The sequence below is a fragment of the Alosa sapidissima genome, chromosome 3 (assembly GCF_018492685.1).
Source record: "Alosa sapidissima isolate fAloSap1 chromosome 3, fAloSap1.pri, whole genome shotgun sequence".
Classification (NCBI taxonomy): Eukaryota; Metazoa; Chordata; class Actinopteri; order Clupeiformes; family Clupeidae; genus Alosa; species Alosa sapidissima.
This window is the reverse complement of record NC_055959.1, coordinates 35,515,378-35,535,503: the sequence shown is the minus strand read 5'-3', so window position 1 is coordinate 35,535,503 and position 20,126 is coordinate 35,515,378. Positions and strand designations below refer to the sequence as shown.

Sequence of the window (20,126 nt, the reverse complement as noted above, 5' to 3'; positions counted from 1 at the left end):
TTAACGAGCGCAGCTGGCTTTAGGTCATTATGACATCAAAGCCATTCAAGTCTATGGGGGGAAAAATGAGGTTTTTAAGATTTTTAATCCCCTATTTCTCAAAGGACATGACAGTCTGGCAAAGAGTGTTCCTCCTGGCGCTGCTTAAATGCTATGGCTGATGAGGAGAGTGACAACAGGTGTGACAGCGCATGCGCTGATGATTGGGCAGCTCCCCTGCTGTGCGGCCCGCCAGCCAATTTTCAAAACCCAATGTGGCCAAAATGTTTGCCCACCCCTGCGCTATGGTTCCGCTACACTGTTCCGCTACACTGCATTGATGAGAAAATGCAAAGTGTAAAAAAGGTCTATATAGATGGCTGTCTGTCAAGCTGGACCGCAACAGTCCCGCCCACTGCCGATTTCGGAAGTAAGAAGTGGAGTATAAGCCATAAAATCGTAACCGTCCATGGTAGACTTAAAACCAGCTACGACATGACTAAGCGATTGCACATGCTCATATAGACGCCAACATTTAATGGGGCATCAGGCTACTTTTGAGAAAAAGAAAAAAAAAATCACGATTTAACAGAAAAGTACTACACTACCCAAAATGTGTAAGTTTAAAAGTTTACTACACTACCAAAAATGTGTTAGTTTAAAGGGACACCAGGCAACGTTTTCGTGTTAATTACTCATCTTCGTAAGTCGGTATATGGTTAAATGACTCATTACAGGGCGAATGAAGACTCTCTCACCCGCCCCTACTGCCTGTAGGAAGAATATCCCGCTTGCAAGTTTAGTGTATCGTACCCGCCGACCGAAGCAGGATCAGTTTACATCCTGCATCCACAGCACACAGGGCAGGCTAATGAAACGCTAGTGATGAAACGTGTGTATAATGGCAGAGCCGGCGAAGAAGCAACGAAAACCCTTGACGGAAGATGCAAAGAAAAGGAAAAGAGCTTCAGACCGAGCGAGGGGGAGTTTCGTAGAGAAAAAGCATCAGGCTTGCCAGGCTTTTTTCGTTTTTCTGTTAGTTTTTTTGCTCGAAATGGTATGTTGTACGAGTATGAGTCACATCGTAGCTAGTTAGCCTAAGGCATGGTCTAAAACTCTTTATATACGGATTTTTCCAGACGTAGATTTGAGAAATGAATGGGAAACTTCCGGAAACTAAGCTCTCTCGGAGGAGGGGCGGGACTGTTGCGCTCTATAGCATTCTGCCTGTGTTTGGATGGTGATCTCTCTGTCTGTCTGTCTGTCTATCTGTCTGTCTGTCTGTCTCTCTCCAGCTCATAGAGCTATATGTTTTGTTACATAGGCCTGCTATTTCTATAGCTAATGTCTGTTGTCCCTGTCTGTTTGCTGGTCTGTCTTTCCATCTAGCTCTCTAGCTATGTTTGGCTACATACGGTATATGCATAGCCAATGTCTCTAAGTCCCTGTTTGCCTGGCTGTCTGCCTGCCTGTCTAGCCTGTTGTCTATATGGAATCTGCACTGCGGTTTGGAAGTCACCTTTCTGTCCTTCCCATGAATCTTTCATTTCAGTCGGGCTTCTTCAAGAGTGAGTACCAGCAGAGGCTGCTGGAGGCCGAAGCTGCGCACGCAGGAGAGGAAGCAGAATAACCGCTGTGTGTGTGTATGTCTGTGTGTCTGTGTCTGTGTATCCTACCCGAAACTAGAAAGTTGCTATGTCAGTAATTGCCTACAGATGTCCGCTTAGACAATAGCAGAAGTGTCGTTCATAAGGTTATGTGCCATCAAAATGATTTTGGAAACGTTATGTTAAGGTCAAACAACTGTTAAAGGTGCCTTTAATCTCTATTTCTATTCTATGCAAGTAGTACTTATTGGTGCACTAACAATATCCTAGTGGCACTTAGTCTAATCCAAAAAATGGAAATAGGTCTTTGAATTGACAGTACTGTAGTTAAGCTAGTATAACCTATGCAACACAATTACCTTTGGACTAACTCTTTATTGGGGTAGGCTCCAAACATTTATTTTGGAATTTGAGTGTACAGTTTTGTCATTAGCCTAATCTATGTATTTTACATTTCCTTACAAAATAGATATTAGCGTAGGACTATCAAGCATTAATAACCCAATGATACAGACATTAGGCTCGAAATTAGGCTGTTGTAGCCTAAATTAAACTTGTAACAGAGGTAAATATCGTAGCAAATAGCCTTTATTGTACCTTGATTGTTGTAACTAAGTCACTTTGGATGAAAGCGTCAGCAGGATAACTAAATGTAAATGTAAATGGAAGGACATCTTCTCTCCTTCTGCTATAAGATTACTCAACACTCTTGCTCTGTCGCCATGAAACGAGATGCACATGGACCTCTTTGCACTGTATGCATTTTTGTACCATTTGTACAAAACTACTGACTGAGCTATCTTCTAGCTGTACCAAAAAATTTACGCCAACGTTGTTGTGTTGTAATAAAAGCTATCTTATCTTGTCTTATCTTATCTTATCTAATCGTATCTCTAATAAGCTATCTTATCTTATCTTATCTTATTTTACATTTTTGTACTGGAGATGGAATGGCATATTAGTTTTCTTTCATCTTTATGCTAAATCATTAGCCAGTCATACCTTATTATGCTGAACAAATATATCTCATGCTCATGTTTGCTTTTTCTCATGTTCATGTTGTTATTACGGTCATTACTGTTGTCATGATTAATGATTAATAATAGCTTTTATTAAAGCTTGCTAACCTTTCAAGCTAAAGTCCTTGGTTCAAATCCCATCTGAGTCATTCATTTTCTAAATCACTTTGGACAAATGCATACTGAGCCAGGGCCCAGTTTCCCGATAACGACGGAGACACGCTCATAAGAGGGGTTTCTACGATTCATCTTACGATTGTTCGTTTGTTTTTTCCGACTGTTTCCCGAACATGCTCGTAGCGTTAATGCATGCACTGCTCTTAAGATGCTCTTAAGGGGAGCTGTCCACGTTAATAGTTCTGAAATATCCTCTGATTTGATGGTGATGTCAGGTGACTGCATGTCACAGCTATAAACCTACCGTTTAAACTTCAGACACATTAATTCACATCAACACGAAAATAGAAACACTTTGACATCTGCATGTAAGCATCCCAAGTAGGTTATATACCACACACAGACATAAATAATTGTAATTAGACTCTGAGGGGCAGCCGTGGCCCACTGGTTAGCACTCTGGACTTGTAACCGGAGGGTTGCCGGTTCAGTCCAGCTCACTGCGCCGGGATTAGTGTGTGCTTCACCGCACTGTGTGTTCACTGTGTGCTGTTTGTGCTTCACTAATTCACCGATTGGGTTAAATGCAGAGACCAAATTTCTCTCACGGGATCAAAAAAGTATATATACTTATACTTATACTTATACTATAATTATTTAAGATTAAATTGTTGCACCATGCAATAATTTTTAGCTATGACACTTAAGAACACGTTTGAAGATAAGAAAGAAGTCGAGTAAGAAAGTGAGAAAATGTGTAGGCTTAGATTTTGATGCTGTAGGCCTACAGACTAAACCACATGTTCCCTTATTTGCTTTTACCTCATAGGCCTAATAAAATATTTCCCTCACTTAGCAAAGATAATGGCAAACTATTCTGGCAACGTCTCGTTTCATAACTTGATTGCATTTTTGTCCGCTTTTCATCACATTATTATGACCATTAAATGTAGGCTATGCTATTTTGCACGCTAAAATCTAATTAATCACAGGTAAACACAATAAAGAATGGGAACGTAAATTGGATTATGTATTCTAAGTTGTAATTCCTCTGTATGTCCTGTTGGTGACCTCAGTGAGAAGTAGCCTACTGTTAAGACGCTCTAAGCTGGTAACGAGAACTCTGGAGCACTCGTAGATCTACGAGTGTTTTCACGACGCTCTTAAGCTACGATGGTTTCGGGAAACAGTCGGCAAATCTTAAGATGTTCGTAAGAGGGACTTTACGACGCTCTTAGGCTTAAGATGCTTTCGGGGAACTGGGCCCAGGCCTGAAAACCAAAGTGAAGTATAAATAGTACTCGCTTCAGATTGGGGTCTGCAAAACAACTTACAAACCGATAAGAAACATGTAATACATATGCTAGTTACTTTCTCATACACCATTTATTATGATCTTTATTATGATTTTGCCATCTATATTATTGTTAATAAACATGTTATGCATGCAATATGTTTTTTGTGACTTGTAAGTATTTCATTAATGTTATCTAATGATCGTGAAGACTTAACTAACCATTTAGTAATACCTTATAAATGGTTAACTACACATTTACAATATGTTTGTGACTTATAGTGACACAGTATAAGAAAAACTTGGTCACAGCACACTCCTTTTATTTTTATCCCAGCGTTTCAGCCTGTCAGCCTTAGAGTCCATAGGTGTGAGACCCAAAAGCAAATCGAAATGCATCAATTGATACTTACTGCATGCGTGTAACCCATGATATTGAACAACTACTGTATTAAAGGATAAAATAAACAGAAAAAGAGATCGAGTGTGCGGTGGCCAAGTTTTTATTAGTTTATTTTCCCTTGCCAGCACCTCGGAGGGTGTGCATTCTTTTCGTTATTTATATGCAAGGGACTTATAAACTACTATAGTAATTTACAAATGTTATCTAATAATAGTAAATACCTAACAAACCATTTTGTCAGGGTACGGCAGGATAGGACCCAAGCGCAAGACTTCAAAACAAAAACAGAAACAAAGAGGACTGGACCAGACTAACAAGTCAATAACGGGGAACAAGTGTGAGCAGAAATGGAGGGAAACTAATGAGACAGGAAGTGCAGAACATATATGGAGATAGGCGGGGACAAAGACAGATGACAGACAGGTAAACACAGAGCACAAGTGGAAACAGCAAATGCAGACAGACACAGGGCAATGCACAAAATGGCCACCAGGGTGGCACAAAGTCAATCAGTCCATGCAGAATCCTGACACATTTATTAATACCATGTGAATAGTTATAATAAAGCATATCGCCCCGACCCCCACCCCATGCTCTCCTCCCTGTTCACCCTCCAATATATAAACATACCCATCATGTATCACATCACATCACATCACATCACTTACATCACTCACTGAACACTTCTGAATGCTGAACTTGATACAAAATATGGCTGCTGTCTTTACAGCACTGTTCATTCTTGCAGGTAAGTGCCACTAGAACAGTTACATTACAGGACAGTAATGATGCATACACTTCTGATGACGTGTCGCTATGATGTGACGCTATGATAACATGTTATTTAACTGAATGATGATGCAAATGACAAATATCTCCATAGTAGTATACTGTAGCATCAAGTGATCAAATGAAAATTAAGCAATGATACAAAAAGTGTGCCCGGGGTGAAGGGAAATCTCAGTGATCAGTGATTTTTGGCAGGGTATACAGTACTACCCTATAGGGAAATATGAGACAGCATTGGTGGTAGGTTTTTGTGTTTTATCACTGTGTTTATATCTTTTCCATGCGTAATGCAGGGATATATATTACATGCATCAATGTACCAAAATGGGGGCGCCTAGGGGTTTGGATAAAGCACTATATTGCTGCAATATACAGTATGTGCAATATATAGATGTTGAACTGTTTTACTGTATCTCACCTGGTGGATAAGGTTAGGTTTAGGTTTATTATGAAGCCCTTTAAAAACAACAACAGTTGACCAAAGTAAACTAAGAAAAAAAGGGGAAAAAACATACAGTAGCACAGTTTATAATCACTGGCGTAGAATTTATGGGGCAGAATTGGGCATTGATAGGGTAGTGGCTAAGGAGCTGGGCTAGCATACAGTAGTGGGCTCAATTCTCGGCTTTCTACGTTGTGCCCTTGAGCAAGGCACTTAACCCCGAGTTGCTCTGGGGAGAATGGCTCTTGTAATATAATTGACATAATAAGTCACTTTTGAAGTCTGCTAAATGAATGACTATGCAATGTAAATACTGACTTAACCCTCCTGTTATCCTTGGGGTCAATTTGACCCCAAGCAACGTTTAACATCATAAAATATATGGTTCACTTTTTTTTTTTGCTTCATATTTCATGACTTTCCTCAATTGAAGGGTTCAACAGAGTAAGCATGACATTTGTACAATAATATGTTTTCAATGTCCTGTACAAATATTTTACAGTACATTCGTGTTCCTTGGAGTCAGTTTGACCCCAGCTGTATGAAACATAAGATGCATGAATATTTGACACATTATGGATATTATTATTGTAATAGTATGAGAACATATTGTTATTATCATTATTACATATACAAGTACATATTACATAAGTAATTTTGGCAGGACTGTATAAGTCAAAAGGTGAAGCCTTTGGGCTGCTGACACTGGATGGGTAATATTGCCAGCCAGGGTTCCACGGTTCATAAAGGGGTGTGGGGGAGTGGGATTGTTTTGTAGGGCTTTTGATGATAGTTATTACACTCTTGTTAAGTACCTGTCACAAAAAACTGGGTAACAATATGAATTATAATCATTTTCTGAGGATTTATTTAGCTGGGGTCAAATTGACCCCAAGGATAAAGCACGTCGGTAAGATTTGAGGGTATAACACAAGGGATATTATGACTAGGTATACATTACACAATGTCACTGCAACAGAAATATAAATAAATACTGTTAGATCATTTAGGGAAGGCGCGTGCCAACACAGTGACAAGGACCTAGAGGGAAGGAAACCAGCAAAAAATGAAGAACCTGACATAACAAAACAATGAGGGGAATCAGTAGACTATGAACGGAAGAATAAGGAGGAAGTGTTTACATAAACAATCATGAACATAACAAATGGGGCCAACTAACAGGAACAATAGAATATGCCACTGAAAGGTCTTGCTTGAACAAAGCTTTTCCCCCTTCTCCCCTCCATTTTTAGCTGACACAGTTGTATGATACTCAGTGACTGTGAGTCAAAAAGAAGGCCCTATGCATGGTGGGTGAATATCAGGGCTTAGGCTAGGCTACTCACAGGGTCTGACTCGGACCACTATTCCTCTCTGATTGCGCTCTTCCATACTCAATATAAAACAGATCAAAAACTTTCTTTGGAGCAAATACATTTGACCCTAATTTTATATTAGCTTTATTTATAGCTTATAAGTAGGCTAGGCTACACAGGGCACGTGACTGAAGCATTCCGTTCGCATAGCGCCTGCTGCAACAATTAGCTTCCACTACAATCCACAGACCTAGCTACACCAGATGATAGATGTCCGTACAGGCTACATACGAAAACATTAGACTTTAAAAAAATGAACTTTTATTTTTCTTATCTGTATGTTTTTTTTTTTACTACACCTAATGTGTTTCCTTTTCAGGACATCCAATGGTGATGGCTTATAACATTGAGTCTATGCCTTGGAGAAACATACAACTGAAGCATGCTGCTGAAGGCTTTGGCTACAGAGTGATTCAGCACAGTGACTCAAGGTATGTGTGTGTGTGTGTGTGTGTGTGTGTGCGTGTGCGTGTGTGTGTTTGTGGTAGCCCACGGTATGGATATGGGGAAGTTCTCTACAAACTCATTTAATGCAGTTAGATCACTTGTACATCAGTACAATCATGGCTAATTGTCTCATTTGGTAAATGGAAAAGCAGCTTTCAAATAGTTTGAACATTGCGTTCACTTCTCATAACCTCTCTTTTTCTACTTTGTTTCTTTTATGTCTCTCTCTTGCATTTCATCTATACTTTACTTTTTAAACTTTTTCCCCCCTTGTATGCTTTTATGTACTATACCGTTTGCTTTTGGCTATGTAAAGCACATTGAATGTGCAATATAAATACATTTGCTTTGTTCACAGTCTGTTGGTGAGTGCCCCTCTAGAGCAGCACGGTGTGGATAGGAGAGGACGGGTTTACCAATGCCAGGTCTCAGACAGCTCCTGTTCACCACTACAAATAAATGGTAAGAGTTGTAGAAAATATAGATGTGGATATATGCTCACTACTCAGTATGTCCACTCATGAGAGTTTCTTCAGTCGTACTCATTTTTAGTGACATGTAGTCTCTTATTTATGTCTATGCATGCAGTCTACATGTAGGTTTCATATTTGATACATTAAACCTATTTTTGGTCTTTAGTCCTTAACTTGACTTCATTTAATAAGCTGTTGCTCTGATATCTGCTGATAGTTTTTATTTTGTACATACAATGTAAAGGTCCTATTTTGTTTTTCATTCTCTCTCTGATTTTTCTTCTGATTGTTCCATTGACTGTTCTTATTTTCTAACAGTTCCCCCACATGGAGTCAATATGTCCCTTGGCCTTTCAATGAGCAAGACTGAAACATCCACAAAGACCATGGTAGGCAGGCCTATTTCCTTGTCTCTTTTTTTTTTTACTTATTCATTTGTCACCTATTTTCCATCCACACACAGACCTGTACACTTCACTATGTCCCTATAAAGAAGTGTAAAGGCACATTTTATTGGCTGTAGCATTTTAATAACTATGGCTATTGCTACACTGTGTAACATAGGAGCATATTGTAATGGCGACATGCTTCAGTCATTAAAAAGTGTTACCCTTCAGGTTTGTGGCCCAACCATCCCAAAAGAGTGTGAAGGAGTCACTCTCTATGGTGGGATGTGTTTCAGCATTGATCCACTTCACTCTGGACTTCAAGAAGGACCTGTGCCAGCCTCTCTTGAAGGTAGCCTACACAAACAGACGATCTTCCAACTTAATAGAGTAGTAGGCACCCTTATAGGAACAGACCAACTTTTGGGGAATTTAGCTTATTTGCTACCCCAAAGTCAACTACCCTTCTGTTCACTGTGTGTGCAATAATGCAGTCTGACACTGTTAGCCTAGCTTAGCACAATTCGCTGGACGTGGGTTACACCAGGTAGCAAGAAGCCTATATCTAAAAGGGAGCTGTTTCATCTTCAATTTACATACTGTAAGTGATAGGTTTCAATACATTTATACAAAGTTCAGTTGTGAAAATCAGTTGTGTTTTTAAAATGTGGTTTCTATACAGGTACTGTAGATTGGCCTTACGCCCAGCCTTTTTGTTCTGTTGTGTGCCAACAGCTTGTAAAGATACTGATATCGTTTTTCTGCTGGATGGGTCTGGGAGTGTGGCATTTTACCAGTTCAGTGCCATGAAAACATTTGTGAAAAATCTCATCAGAAGACTCCTGAAGCCATACACCTTAGTGAGTCCTGACCCAATATTATCTTAATGTTGGTTCATTATCTTTAGTCTTGAATGGTACCAGGGGTATTTAGTTATGTATTTGTGTATTTATTTATTTGCAGTTTGCCTTTGTACAATACGCCAGCTACACTAACATCCATGTGAAATTCAATCAGTTTGAGAGAACAAGATGGGAATATCAGCTGGACAGAATCTATCAGACTGGAGGAGGCACAAGAACTGCAGGAGCCATCCGGACAGTTGTGTATGTCTTAAATGAAGACTAAGTGTAGTCTCACCTGAGACCATCATCTGTTTTAACCGCTCCGTTATCCTCCAGCACAAGAAAAGGGTTACTTGCACTGGGATTTTCTTGCTCAGTCATAAGTGTCAAATCCAGTAACTATGTCTGATGATTATGAAGAGCATATAATAGTATATGATCATATAAAGTATATATCACAAATCTATTCCTATTTTTACAGAAACAATGTATTTGATTCCTCTGCTGGAGCGAGACCAAATGCCAACAGGATTCTCATTGTCATCACAGATGGACAGTCATGGGATTCTTCAGACTACCCCAGTGTCACAGCTCTGGCTGATGGAAAAAACATAATTAGATATGCCATTGGGGTATGAAGTGCTGTACAGTGACATACTTGACCGAGTTGTCTTGAACGCAGCCACACGGTGCTATTGCAATTCACTTGTATTGTATTTACAATTATATACAATGTGGTATTACAAGAGAGTCGGCCCAGCGCTAGTTGTTTTCCATGCTAAATGCTAACTTCAGTGGATATCTGGACAGCACTAGCAGTTATTTCTAGGTCATTTTGGATGTTTTAAACTGAAGGGGGGGGGGGCACATAGCACCTTTAAGCACAGCACAGACACCCATCTTCACCAGTATGATAAATCCCTAGTGTTGATGGTCCTGGTGGTTAACAGTTGATTTTAAGGAAGCTTTTTAATATAAATTCTCAAAATCAAATATAGGACTTGTCTGGGTGTGTTGTGCTACGTCTCCCCAGAGAGTGTCACTAATGAGAGATGCTAATTCTCCTCCTTATGTGACAGGTTGGCAATGCCTTTAACCATCAGTGGGCACGCAATGAGCTCAGGAGCATTGCATCCTCACCCGTACCAGATCACATGTTTAAAGTGGACAGCTTTGAGGCACTCAACAAAATCAGCAGCAAACTGGAGAAGAGCATCATTGCCATAGAAGGTATAGGTACATTTGGGATTCATCAGAATGTGCTATCCAGTTTATAATCAGAAAATGAAACATCTTAACCCAGAGGGATGATGGAGTTTTGGTCAAAAACTAGGAGCTGACAGGTTAAAGGAAAGATCCGGACTTAAAACAACCTGGGGCCTGGTAGCCACCTATCTACAGTATCTGAGTGGAATGCATTTCAATTGGCATATCATTATTTTGACTTTATGTCTGGCTTTTTTGTCAGAGATACTGCAGCACACCCTGGTGGTCAAGTCATATGTAATAGCAGGTTGTGACACAGATCTCTAAGATCTCTTTATCTTCAGGAACCCAAAACACTGGTGGTGATGCCACAACGATGGAATTTGCCCAGAATGGATTCAGCGCAGCTCTTTTGTCAAGGCCATATGTATGTTCTCATAATTATTTAATTTATACTGTAAAGGTTAAGATGACTGATGTTTACCAGACACCTTTATCTAAAGCGACATGCACTCACAATGGTGGATTTGAGAATTGAACCTGTGCCATGCAACCCATTGAACCTGTGCTATGCTACCCCTGATCCAACATGCCCACATTGAACCTGTGCCATGCTACCCCTGATCCAACATGCCCACATTGTATGCTGTATTATTATGACCGCCTCGCAGCGAAGCGATCGCACAGCGATAGGTTTTTTTTTTTTTTCACATGGCCAAATTTCTGTCAAAGATTCCCGAACACTGAAAGACCAGGGTACACAAAACTTGGTGGGCATGTAGCCCCACATGGATAGCATGGAACCATCGTTTTTCGTTTTGATCTGTAGCCCCCCCGCTGGACTGGACCCCCCGAAAGGAGGGTAGGGCAGACACAGTTTTCTGTGAATATCTCAAGAACCGTAGGGTTTAGGAGGACTACCTTTTTTTTGTATGTTGATCTTAAGGGGCCATGTCAACCCATTCCATAAGAACTCATTTCATGTATAGCGCCACCTAGTTAAAAACAAAAAAAGTAAAAATTAGGTGTTGTAATCGCAGGTATCTGTGACCTAACATAGTCAAAACTGCACGAAATTGGAAGTGTAGGTTCATTATGACACCATCTGAATGCACGCCAAGTTTTGTGGAATTCCGTTCATGGGGGGCCACACAATAAATTAATTTATGTTACTGTACACCAACTGGCCTGTACAGTAGGTGGCCGGAGACAGTTTTCTGTGAATATCTCGAGAACCGTAGGGCCTAGGAGGACCACCTTTTTTTGGTATGTTGGTCTTAAGGGGCCATGTCAACCCATCCCATTACCACTTATTTCATGTATAGCGCCACCTAGTTAAAAATTAAAAATAAAAAAATTAGGTGTATCACAATATCTCTGGCTGACATGGTCAAAACTGCACGAAATTGAAAGTGTAGGATCATTATGACACCCTCCGAATGCATGCCAAGTTTTGTGAACTTTCGTTCATGGGGGGGCATACACTAAAATAATTTATGTGTACATTTAGTGACCATACACCAACAGAGTTTTCTGTGAATATCTTGAGAACCGTAGGGCCTAAGATGACCAATTTTTTGCGTATGTTTGCCTCCAGGGGTCATGTTAACCCATTCCATATGCACACATGTGCATAAACAGATACACACGCACACACATACATTCACAGTAATCATACGTATGACACATACTCACACAGTAGACATATGTACGCATGCATGCACATGCACACACACAGACACATACGCAGGCACACACACAAGCACATGCACGCATACACACACACACACACACACACACACACCCACCCACACACACATAAACATAAACATGTACGCGCACACATGCACACAATTCAAGAATTTCTCAGAATTATGAACAGGCAAGATGGGGGTGGGGTTGTATAAAATGTATTTTACATGTGAAATCTATGAACTAATCATGTTTTGGTACTTGTTGTCTAGCAGATACCAGTGAGAATTGAGTGTGCATAATGCAATTTGGTGAGACAGTTAGAATCATATGCCTTTCAGCGTGTGTAAAAAATGTGCTGGACTGGGCGGTGGTCATATTTTGTACCGCTCTGCGGTACATCTAGTTTGTATAGGTCTGAGTTACAAAATGGCTGATCCTCTTTTTAAAAAATAGACTTGTATTGTATAATACTAATAATAGGACAATTCTGCATAATTATTAGCTATTAGTGATAATACAATTCACATGACCATATAGCCTACCTTTATGACTGGTAGATGCTGAAATGCTTAGGTCCAGATATAATGGCATGTTTAGACCGTCTTTCAGTGGATCACAATTGCAAGGTCTGACTGGGACTTTCTGTGTTGATGTTAATGAAAAGGAGCTTTTATGGTTTTCTCTCTTGCAGGAGAGGTTTCTAGTGAGTGTGGTTGGGGCAAATGAGTGGAGAGGGGGTTATCAGGACATCCCTCTATCCAGCATGAGGCCAAGGTTTAGGAGGGTTGATCAGGTCACTCCTGACAGTTATGTTGGTGAGAGTCCGTCCGTTAACCGAAACTGCTAAAATATAGTCTTGTCAGAAGTTAGTGTACAGGTTTGTGAGGCTTATTAGCCCATCATACATTAGAACTCATTCTTAGTAGGCCTATGGTACAGCACACCAGGTAGCAGGAATACTAAACATCTATCTTATCTCTTATGGTACAGCACACCAGGTAGCAGTAGGTCTAAACATCTATCTTATCTCTTATGGTACAGCACACCAGGTAGCAGGAATGCTAAACATCTATCTATCTATCTTATCTCTCTTACAGTATGTCATAATGAATGCTAGCATCTATCTTATCTCTCTTATGTTATAATGAATGCTAGCATCTATCTTCTCTCTCTCTGCACTGACGATCAGGCTACTCCATGGCTGTAGCAAATGGTTACCGAGAGAGCTACATAGTAATGGGAGCCCCCAGGTATGACCACAAAGGCCTTGTCATGGTCTTCCGTCCTGGAAACACACTACTGAGGAGTTTCACACAGGTAAGTTGTCTCATTCTGAAGGTTATGGTGATTAACTAATCCTTTTTTTATGGTCTCAGAACCCTTCCCCAACTTCACCGTCAGTGTCTCACAAACATTCTCTCTCTCTCTGTATCTCTCTCTCTCTTTGTATATATCCTCTCTCTCTCAATAAAAATTCAATTAAATTCAAGTGAGCTGAAGTGGCATTACATATATTTGTTTGCATTGCCCAAGCAGAACATAAGTTTTACATACAGAGTACATGGGTTACAGTGTATGGCAAACATAGACATATCCATCAAAGGTCAAAATCCCTGTGCACAGCCCTTCTTGCTCCAGGTGCTGATGGTGTGCAGTATGGAAAAGTCAAAAGAGTAGTATACATCGCACACTGGAGCTGGAGGGTATATTTTGCTGACTTTATTTGGCGTGAACAACGCGTTTCGGAAGTTGCTTCATCAGGTTCACGTTCGAGAACCTGATGAATACATCGCACACTAAATAAAGTCAGCAAAATATACCCACCAGTGTGCGATGTATACTACTCTTTTGACATACTGTAGACATATCCATCTCTCTCTCTTTCAGTCTCAGATCGGGGCATACTTTGGAGCAGAGGTGTGTGTGGTGGATTTGGACGGAGACTCCAACACTGATCTGATTCTGGCATCTGCCCCCATGCACACAGAGGGAGAGAGAGAGGGAAAAGTGTTTGTCTACAGCATATCATATTATCAGGTGATATGTAACAGGCAATGGGACACAGGTCTTTGAGCTGAATTGTTAATAAAATTGAGTCAGAGTATTGGCTGTCAGAGTCCTAGTGAAGCATTTCTCACTTTAATGAAAATTAATGTGATCCACTTTTATTTCCATCACAAAAAATGAATATCACACACACACACACACACACACACACACACACACACACACACACGCACACATCAACTTTGGGGGGAACTTTAAGAGTACATGAAGAAATGGTTGTCTGCACACACATTATCCTGAATTTAACTTAGATTTCCACTATGGTGGAGTACTGGAGCTCCAATCTTTATTTAAGCCTGTCTTTCCCTAGTACTTCTACTTCTACCGCTACTCCTTCTACTTTCAATACACCAGCGTGCAAGACACCGGCGTGTCCCTGCTGGGGATGGAGGGCCAGAGGGGGAGGTTCGGCTCGTCTCTGGCCAGCCTGGCTGACCAGAACGGGGACGGTATCAGGGACGTGGCCGTGGGAGCTCCTCTGGAGGATAACGGACAGGGCAGCGTGTACATCTTCAACGGGAGGATAGGAGGAATCAACCCCACCTACTCACAGGTGAGAGAGAGAGAGAGAGAGAGAGAGTTCACCTTTAGTGGGAGGAGAGGAGGAATCAACCCCACATACTCACAGGTGAGAGAGAGAGAGAGAGAGAGAGAGAGAGTTCACCTTTAGTGGGAGGAGAGGAGGAATCAACCCCACCTACTCACAGGTGAGAGAGAGAGAGGAGAGAGAGAGAGAGAGAGTTCACCTTTAGTGGGAGGAGAGGAGGAATCAACCCCACCTACTCACAGGTGAGAGAGAGAGAGAGAGAGAGAGAGAGACAGAGATAGATCAATATATCTTACAACATCTTATAGTAGTGTAATGTAGTTATAAGTAGGCAGGATCAGTGGTATAATGCATTATTCAAAATTATGTAAGATTTTTGAATATATAACCATTACTTACAATACATTAAAGCTACAGGTCATAATGCATTATGAATATTACCATAGAGTCTCATGCCTGTTTGCAAATGAATACAATAATTATTATAATGACTTATGATCACATTATATTGTAACTGTATGCATAAGTCATAGCGATGACCTTCATAAAAAGTGATATCCAAAAGACTTTACATCCGGCTGGTTTCCTTAAAAACAGACAAAGGTGGTTAACGGTATTTCTGTTGAACTGTCTTTATTCTCCATTATAGAGGATTGCGGGTTCGTCGGTGCAGTCCGGACTGCGGTTCTTTGGGCTGACCGTGGCCCAGTCTGCTTTGGACCAGAGTGGAGACGGACTGCCTGACATCGCAGTCGGGTCCAAAGGAGCGGTTCTGCTGCTCAGGTTCTCATGATATTAGAACACAACACCCACATGTATGCACGCCAGGGCTTTAAGCCAGATTTCTCCCCCAGTTGGTTCGTTCCGAACAGAAACAGTATTTTAACGTTTCCGGTTTTCGGTTCAACCCTAAAATTGATGTTCCTGAACTGGTTAGAACAAAAAAGTTTCCGAACCGGTTAATAATGTTCCATGTCAGCTGCGGGACATACAAATAAGTAGGCTGATCATTAGGATTTTAAAATTCTGTTGTTAGTCTACATCATTTTCCTTAAGTCTCTATCCTGTCATCAAACCATGAAAAAGCACTACAGGCTACATTATGTAAGCGGTATAACTGTAATTCTGACATGCCTACATTTTTTCAGTATTAGCCTACACGTGAATTAAGACAAGGGAAATTTCTGCCATGTCGTTAATTGGCAAACAACTGAACACATATCCATTATACTTCTTACATAGCTCAATTGGTGCAAATGACAAATAGGGCAGGCTACATAGCTCAAACCTGGTCAGTGCATTTGTTTCTCTTATGTCATCAAACAATACAAAACCACAAAGCATTGCAGAAACATGACTGTAGTTCTTACATCCATACATTTTGTGGTTTTGCCGTATAATAAGATTGTGATTGGAGCAATGTTTTCTGACTCATAGGTCCAGTCCCATTGTATCTGTACACACAAGAATGACTTTTAGCCCTACCAAAATTCCTGTGTCCATCTACGACTGCTCTAACTCCCAACAGATCAACGCGTCTGTATGTATTAACATGACCAAAATCACCAAAGGCACCTTTACAGGTAAGCTTTGGTGCTGTTTAACATTACCCTGGAAGTACTCCAGTAGAAACCAAACTCTAAAGTAGGCTTTGTTGTTCCCTGTGATTACATTTAACTTTGTGAAAACGCCGTTTTCTATTGGATACGAGAAATGTGACAGTCATATATTGCACAGTTGACTGGTTGAAAGGATTAATAATTTAGCCAAAATGCTACAGCTTTTGCATCAAACCGTATTCAGCATATTTTTGACAATGACTTTATTAATAAACAAATTGCTACATCACATAAATGAACAGTAAGACAAGCAAACTTACACACAACAACGAACAAACAAATAAAAGCTTCTTAACCTTAACCCTTGGGGGGCAGCCGTGGCCTACTGGTAAGTGCTTCGGACTTTTAACCAGAGGGTTGCTGGTTCGAACCCTGACCAGTAGGCGCAGCTGAAGTGCCCTTGAGCAAGGCACCTAACCCCTCACTGCTCCCCGAGCGCCGCTGTTGTAGCAGGCAGCTCACTGCGTCGGGATTAGTGTGTGTGCTTCACCTCACTGTGTGCTCACTGTGTGCTGAGTGTGTTTCACTAATTCACGGATTGGGATAAATGCAGAGACCAAATTTCCGTCACAGGATCAAAAGAGTATATACAGTACTTATACTTAATCCTACTTAACACATTCCTTTATTTGCATTCTCTTGGATTGGGATGTTTGGATGTTCAATGGCTTAAAAGGGAAATCCGGACTAAAAACATATTAGGGAGTATTTTTGGATGATAATAATTGTACCTTTTTGTTGGGGACCAGTGTCCTATAGACTCTAATGAATATGCAACCTACATCGAAACGTTAGTCATTTGCCGCGCTGTTCTAAAAAAAAGAAGCAACTCAAACATCTGTGTGCTCTGGTGATCCCCTCCTGAGAGTGATGAAAATACCAATCCTTGATCTGTATAGATCTGCAAGCTGAACTCAATTACACAGTGACATTGGACTATCTTCGGCAAAAATATCGGGCGAACTTCACAGATGAGGAGCGGGAGAGAGATCGTGAGACGACTATGATGCTTGGGGAGAAGTGCTTCCTGCATACCTTCTATGTGCAGGTAAAGCTCTACACTCTAAACCTTCTATGTGCAGGTAAAGCTCTAAACCTTCTATGTGCAGGTAAAGGTCTACGCTGTAAAACCTCTATGTGCAGGTACGCTCGAAACCATTGTCAAGGTGGAAATGCAGGCCAGGATATGTGACTGCAAATGTATGATCTGCAAAAAGAGGAAAAAAGAATAGCACTTTCAGCATGTGATGTGTCTCTCCTCTATGTGATGTTTTTTTGTTTGGTTGTTTCCTGTTTCCACTACATGATTTTGTTATCAGTCATCAGAGTCAAACATGACTCAATAGGGAGAGACAGTAATCTCATCGCCGTGTACTGGTTGCGTTCCTACAGCTTATCAGAGTTGATGGGATCTACATAGCTCGTTTTTTTAGAAAAATTATATCTCGGTCCACATTAGGAAGTTAGTTGAATGGCTTCCATATGATATGCATTGGGGTCACCTTTATTGCTTCAAGTGGTCATACTTTACTTTTAGGACCAATGTGAATTGTTTTGACCAGTGTAAATTGTTCTAACCAGACTAATAAACAAACCGTGCTACAGTGAGTAATCGTGCGAATCGGTGCGATCCATAGACCTCTGAAGTTTGGTAACAAAAAGGAACTAAAGCTGTCATCTTTGCCCATATAAGGAGATCCGGGTGTTAATTGAAGCTAACTACCTATGGGAAGTTGCATTGCATAGCTTTGGGGTACCTCCTGCATCAAACACATATTTCATCTTGTTGCCTATGTACAGTATGTATACACTCACCCACAGAGATCCTTTGTTTTCTCCCAGTGCTCCCCAGAGGATGTTGTGAATCCTGTGGAAGTCCAGGTGGCCTTCTCCTTCCAGGGGCTTCCTATCCCGTCTGCAGACCAGCTGACACCAAAGCTGTCCAGCAGCTCTCGCAACACCACAGACCACCAGGTACGAGTAGAAAACAATTGTACCTCCGCGCTACTGCGGGTCACATCTAGCGCATCGACGAGAGAGGACCGAATTCAGTAAGAGAGAGAGAGTTCACCGGAGCGACAAAGATGTAGAATTTAAGTATTTTTTATTATTAAGGTGCCAACATAAGGACTAACGTTTCGACGTGTGTCATGGACGTGTGTCGAAACGTTAGTCCTTATGTTGGCACCTTAAAGGAACCGTATGTAAGAAATGTATTTCAATTAATCATAAAATGGCCCTGATATGTCACTAGACATTAAGAAATCATGTTCATTTCAAATACTTATATCACTGACAACAGTAGTCTGGCCAGGATATTGTCATTTAAAAAGTGAAGTTGCAGCCCTCAACTGATGTTGATGTTGTGTTTTGTCATGTCATGTTGTGTTTTGGCCTGATGCGCCACCCTCTACCTATCTACTAATCACAAAGTCAGTAGTGTTTCGGCATCTGGGTTGGCAACCTCGAGTCAGGAGGGAGGGGGAGAGGATACACTGCTCTAAAGTAATTTGAAAGTGATTGCAGTACCAGTTTTGGCCACAATCTTACATATGGTTCCTTTAATAATAAAAAATACTTAAATTCTACATCTTTGTCGCTCCGGTGAACTCTCTCTCTCTCACCAGGTACGAGTCTCTGCAATGGGCCAGGATATGTTCATGAAGACCGCTTACAACCCATGATTCATATTTTACATTATGTAGAAAGGATTTTGCGATTTTTAATGCACAAACAGAAGAGATTTAATTTTGAATGTTCAGAGTGCAGATGCTGGATTGTGGTTTCACCAAAGATTGTTAAGGCGGAGCAAGATATTTCATCGTAGTTCATGTCTATGGGCGCGAAATGGGGATCGAATCCTGTCTGCATAAAGAGGCGTGTCGATGACGTATTGACGAGCGTAAGTTGCAACCGGCCAACAGCAGCGGCAGAAATAACCGGCACACACCTGATATAAGGTTGATTTTCTCCAGACTGGATTGCTCAAAAATGCTAAAAATGTACCTGAAATGTTCAGAAGGGTTTGAGGATCATGAAAATGTGCCCGAAATTCACATTCCTAACTCTATAGAACCAAGACCTTAGCATATGTGGTGAAATTCTGAGCTATGCCCATAGACTTAAATGGAGCAGTCGCTGCCTCTGCTCTGCATAAAGGGGGATTTTGACCCCCCCTCGTGCGATCCGGGTTCCCGGAAGTGGCTCCTGATGAAATATCTTGCTCTGCCTTAACAATCTTTGGTTTCACTTTGGTTACTGGCAAAAGGCTGTCTCTCATTCTGGGGTCTGTTTCCACGAAAGTTGCTACAGTAAACCACCATGGCATGACATAACGTTTGAACTTTTCAAACAATGACATTGTAATACCTGTTTCTAAAAAGCGTTGTTGTTTAATGGTCGTTCCGTAATTTAAACACTGCAATGTTAATGACATCAGACTATAAATTGATAGTAACAATTATTCTTGCACATTTACCATTGTGCATAGCATTAACAGAGCTACATCATACATAGAAATTATTGACAATGCACAACCAATTTATAATCAATGGAAGAAAATGTTCACTGCTCACGTGCAGGCATGAATGAGTGGATGTTGTTGTGTCTGAATATCATTGCAATTACGTCGTTTAAAACGTAAGGATAAGTAATCTAGTCAAACAAATGCAATTTAAACATTGACAATTGCAAAATATCTATGAACGACGCAACAGCGACTACTCTAGACCAGTAGTTCCAACCACCAAATTTTTCGCCCATATTTGCGATTGCAATCCCAGTGTCCTCAAACAGGGATATATGAGTACTGTATC

General features: G+C 40.8%; 1 protein-coding gene across 1 annotated transcript in view; it reads left to right on the top strand.

Moving 5' to 3' along the window:
- The first annotated feature begins 5,035 nt into the window (after positions 1-5,035).
- LOC121704962 (integrin alpha-M-like) overlaps positions 5,036-20,126 on the top strand; it is a 21,347-nt gene continuing 6,256 nt past the window's right edge. The window contains exons 1-18 of the mRNA XM_042085570.1: positions 5,036-5,167; positions 7,346-7,457; positions 7,832-7,935; positions 8,265-8,335; positions 8,564-8,684; positions 9,068-9,192; positions 9,296-9,438; positions 9,659-9,809; positions 10,257-10,407; positions 10,728-10,810; positions 12,770-12,893; positions 13,268-13,395; positions 13,966-14,115; positions 14,456-14,698; positions 15,342-15,475; positions 16,130-16,275; positions 17,211-17,359; positions 18,154-18,285. Coding sequence (XP_041941504.1) covers positions 5,110-5,167; positions 7,346-7,457; positions 7,832-7,935; positions 8,265-8,335; positions 8,564-8,684; positions 9,068-9,192; positions 9,296-9,438; positions 9,659-9,809; positions 10,257-10,407; positions 10,728-10,810; positions 12,770-12,893; positions 13,268-13,395; positions 13,966-14,115; positions 14,456-14,698; positions 15,342-15,475; positions 16,130-16,275; positions 17,211-17,359; positions 18,154-18,285 — 2,325 coding nt within the window. The 5' untranslated portion in view covers positions 5,036-5,109. The remainder of the gene's footprint in view (positions 5,168-7,345; positions 7,458-7,831; positions 7,936-8,264; positions 8,336-8,563; positions 8,685-9,067; positions 9,193-9,295; positions 9,439-9,658; positions 9,810-10,256; positions 10,408-10,727; positions 10,811-12,769; positions 12,894-13,267; positions 13,396-13,965; positions 14,116-14,455; positions 14,699-15,341; positions 15,476-16,129; positions 16,276-17,210; positions 17,360-18,153; positions 18,286-20,126) is intronic.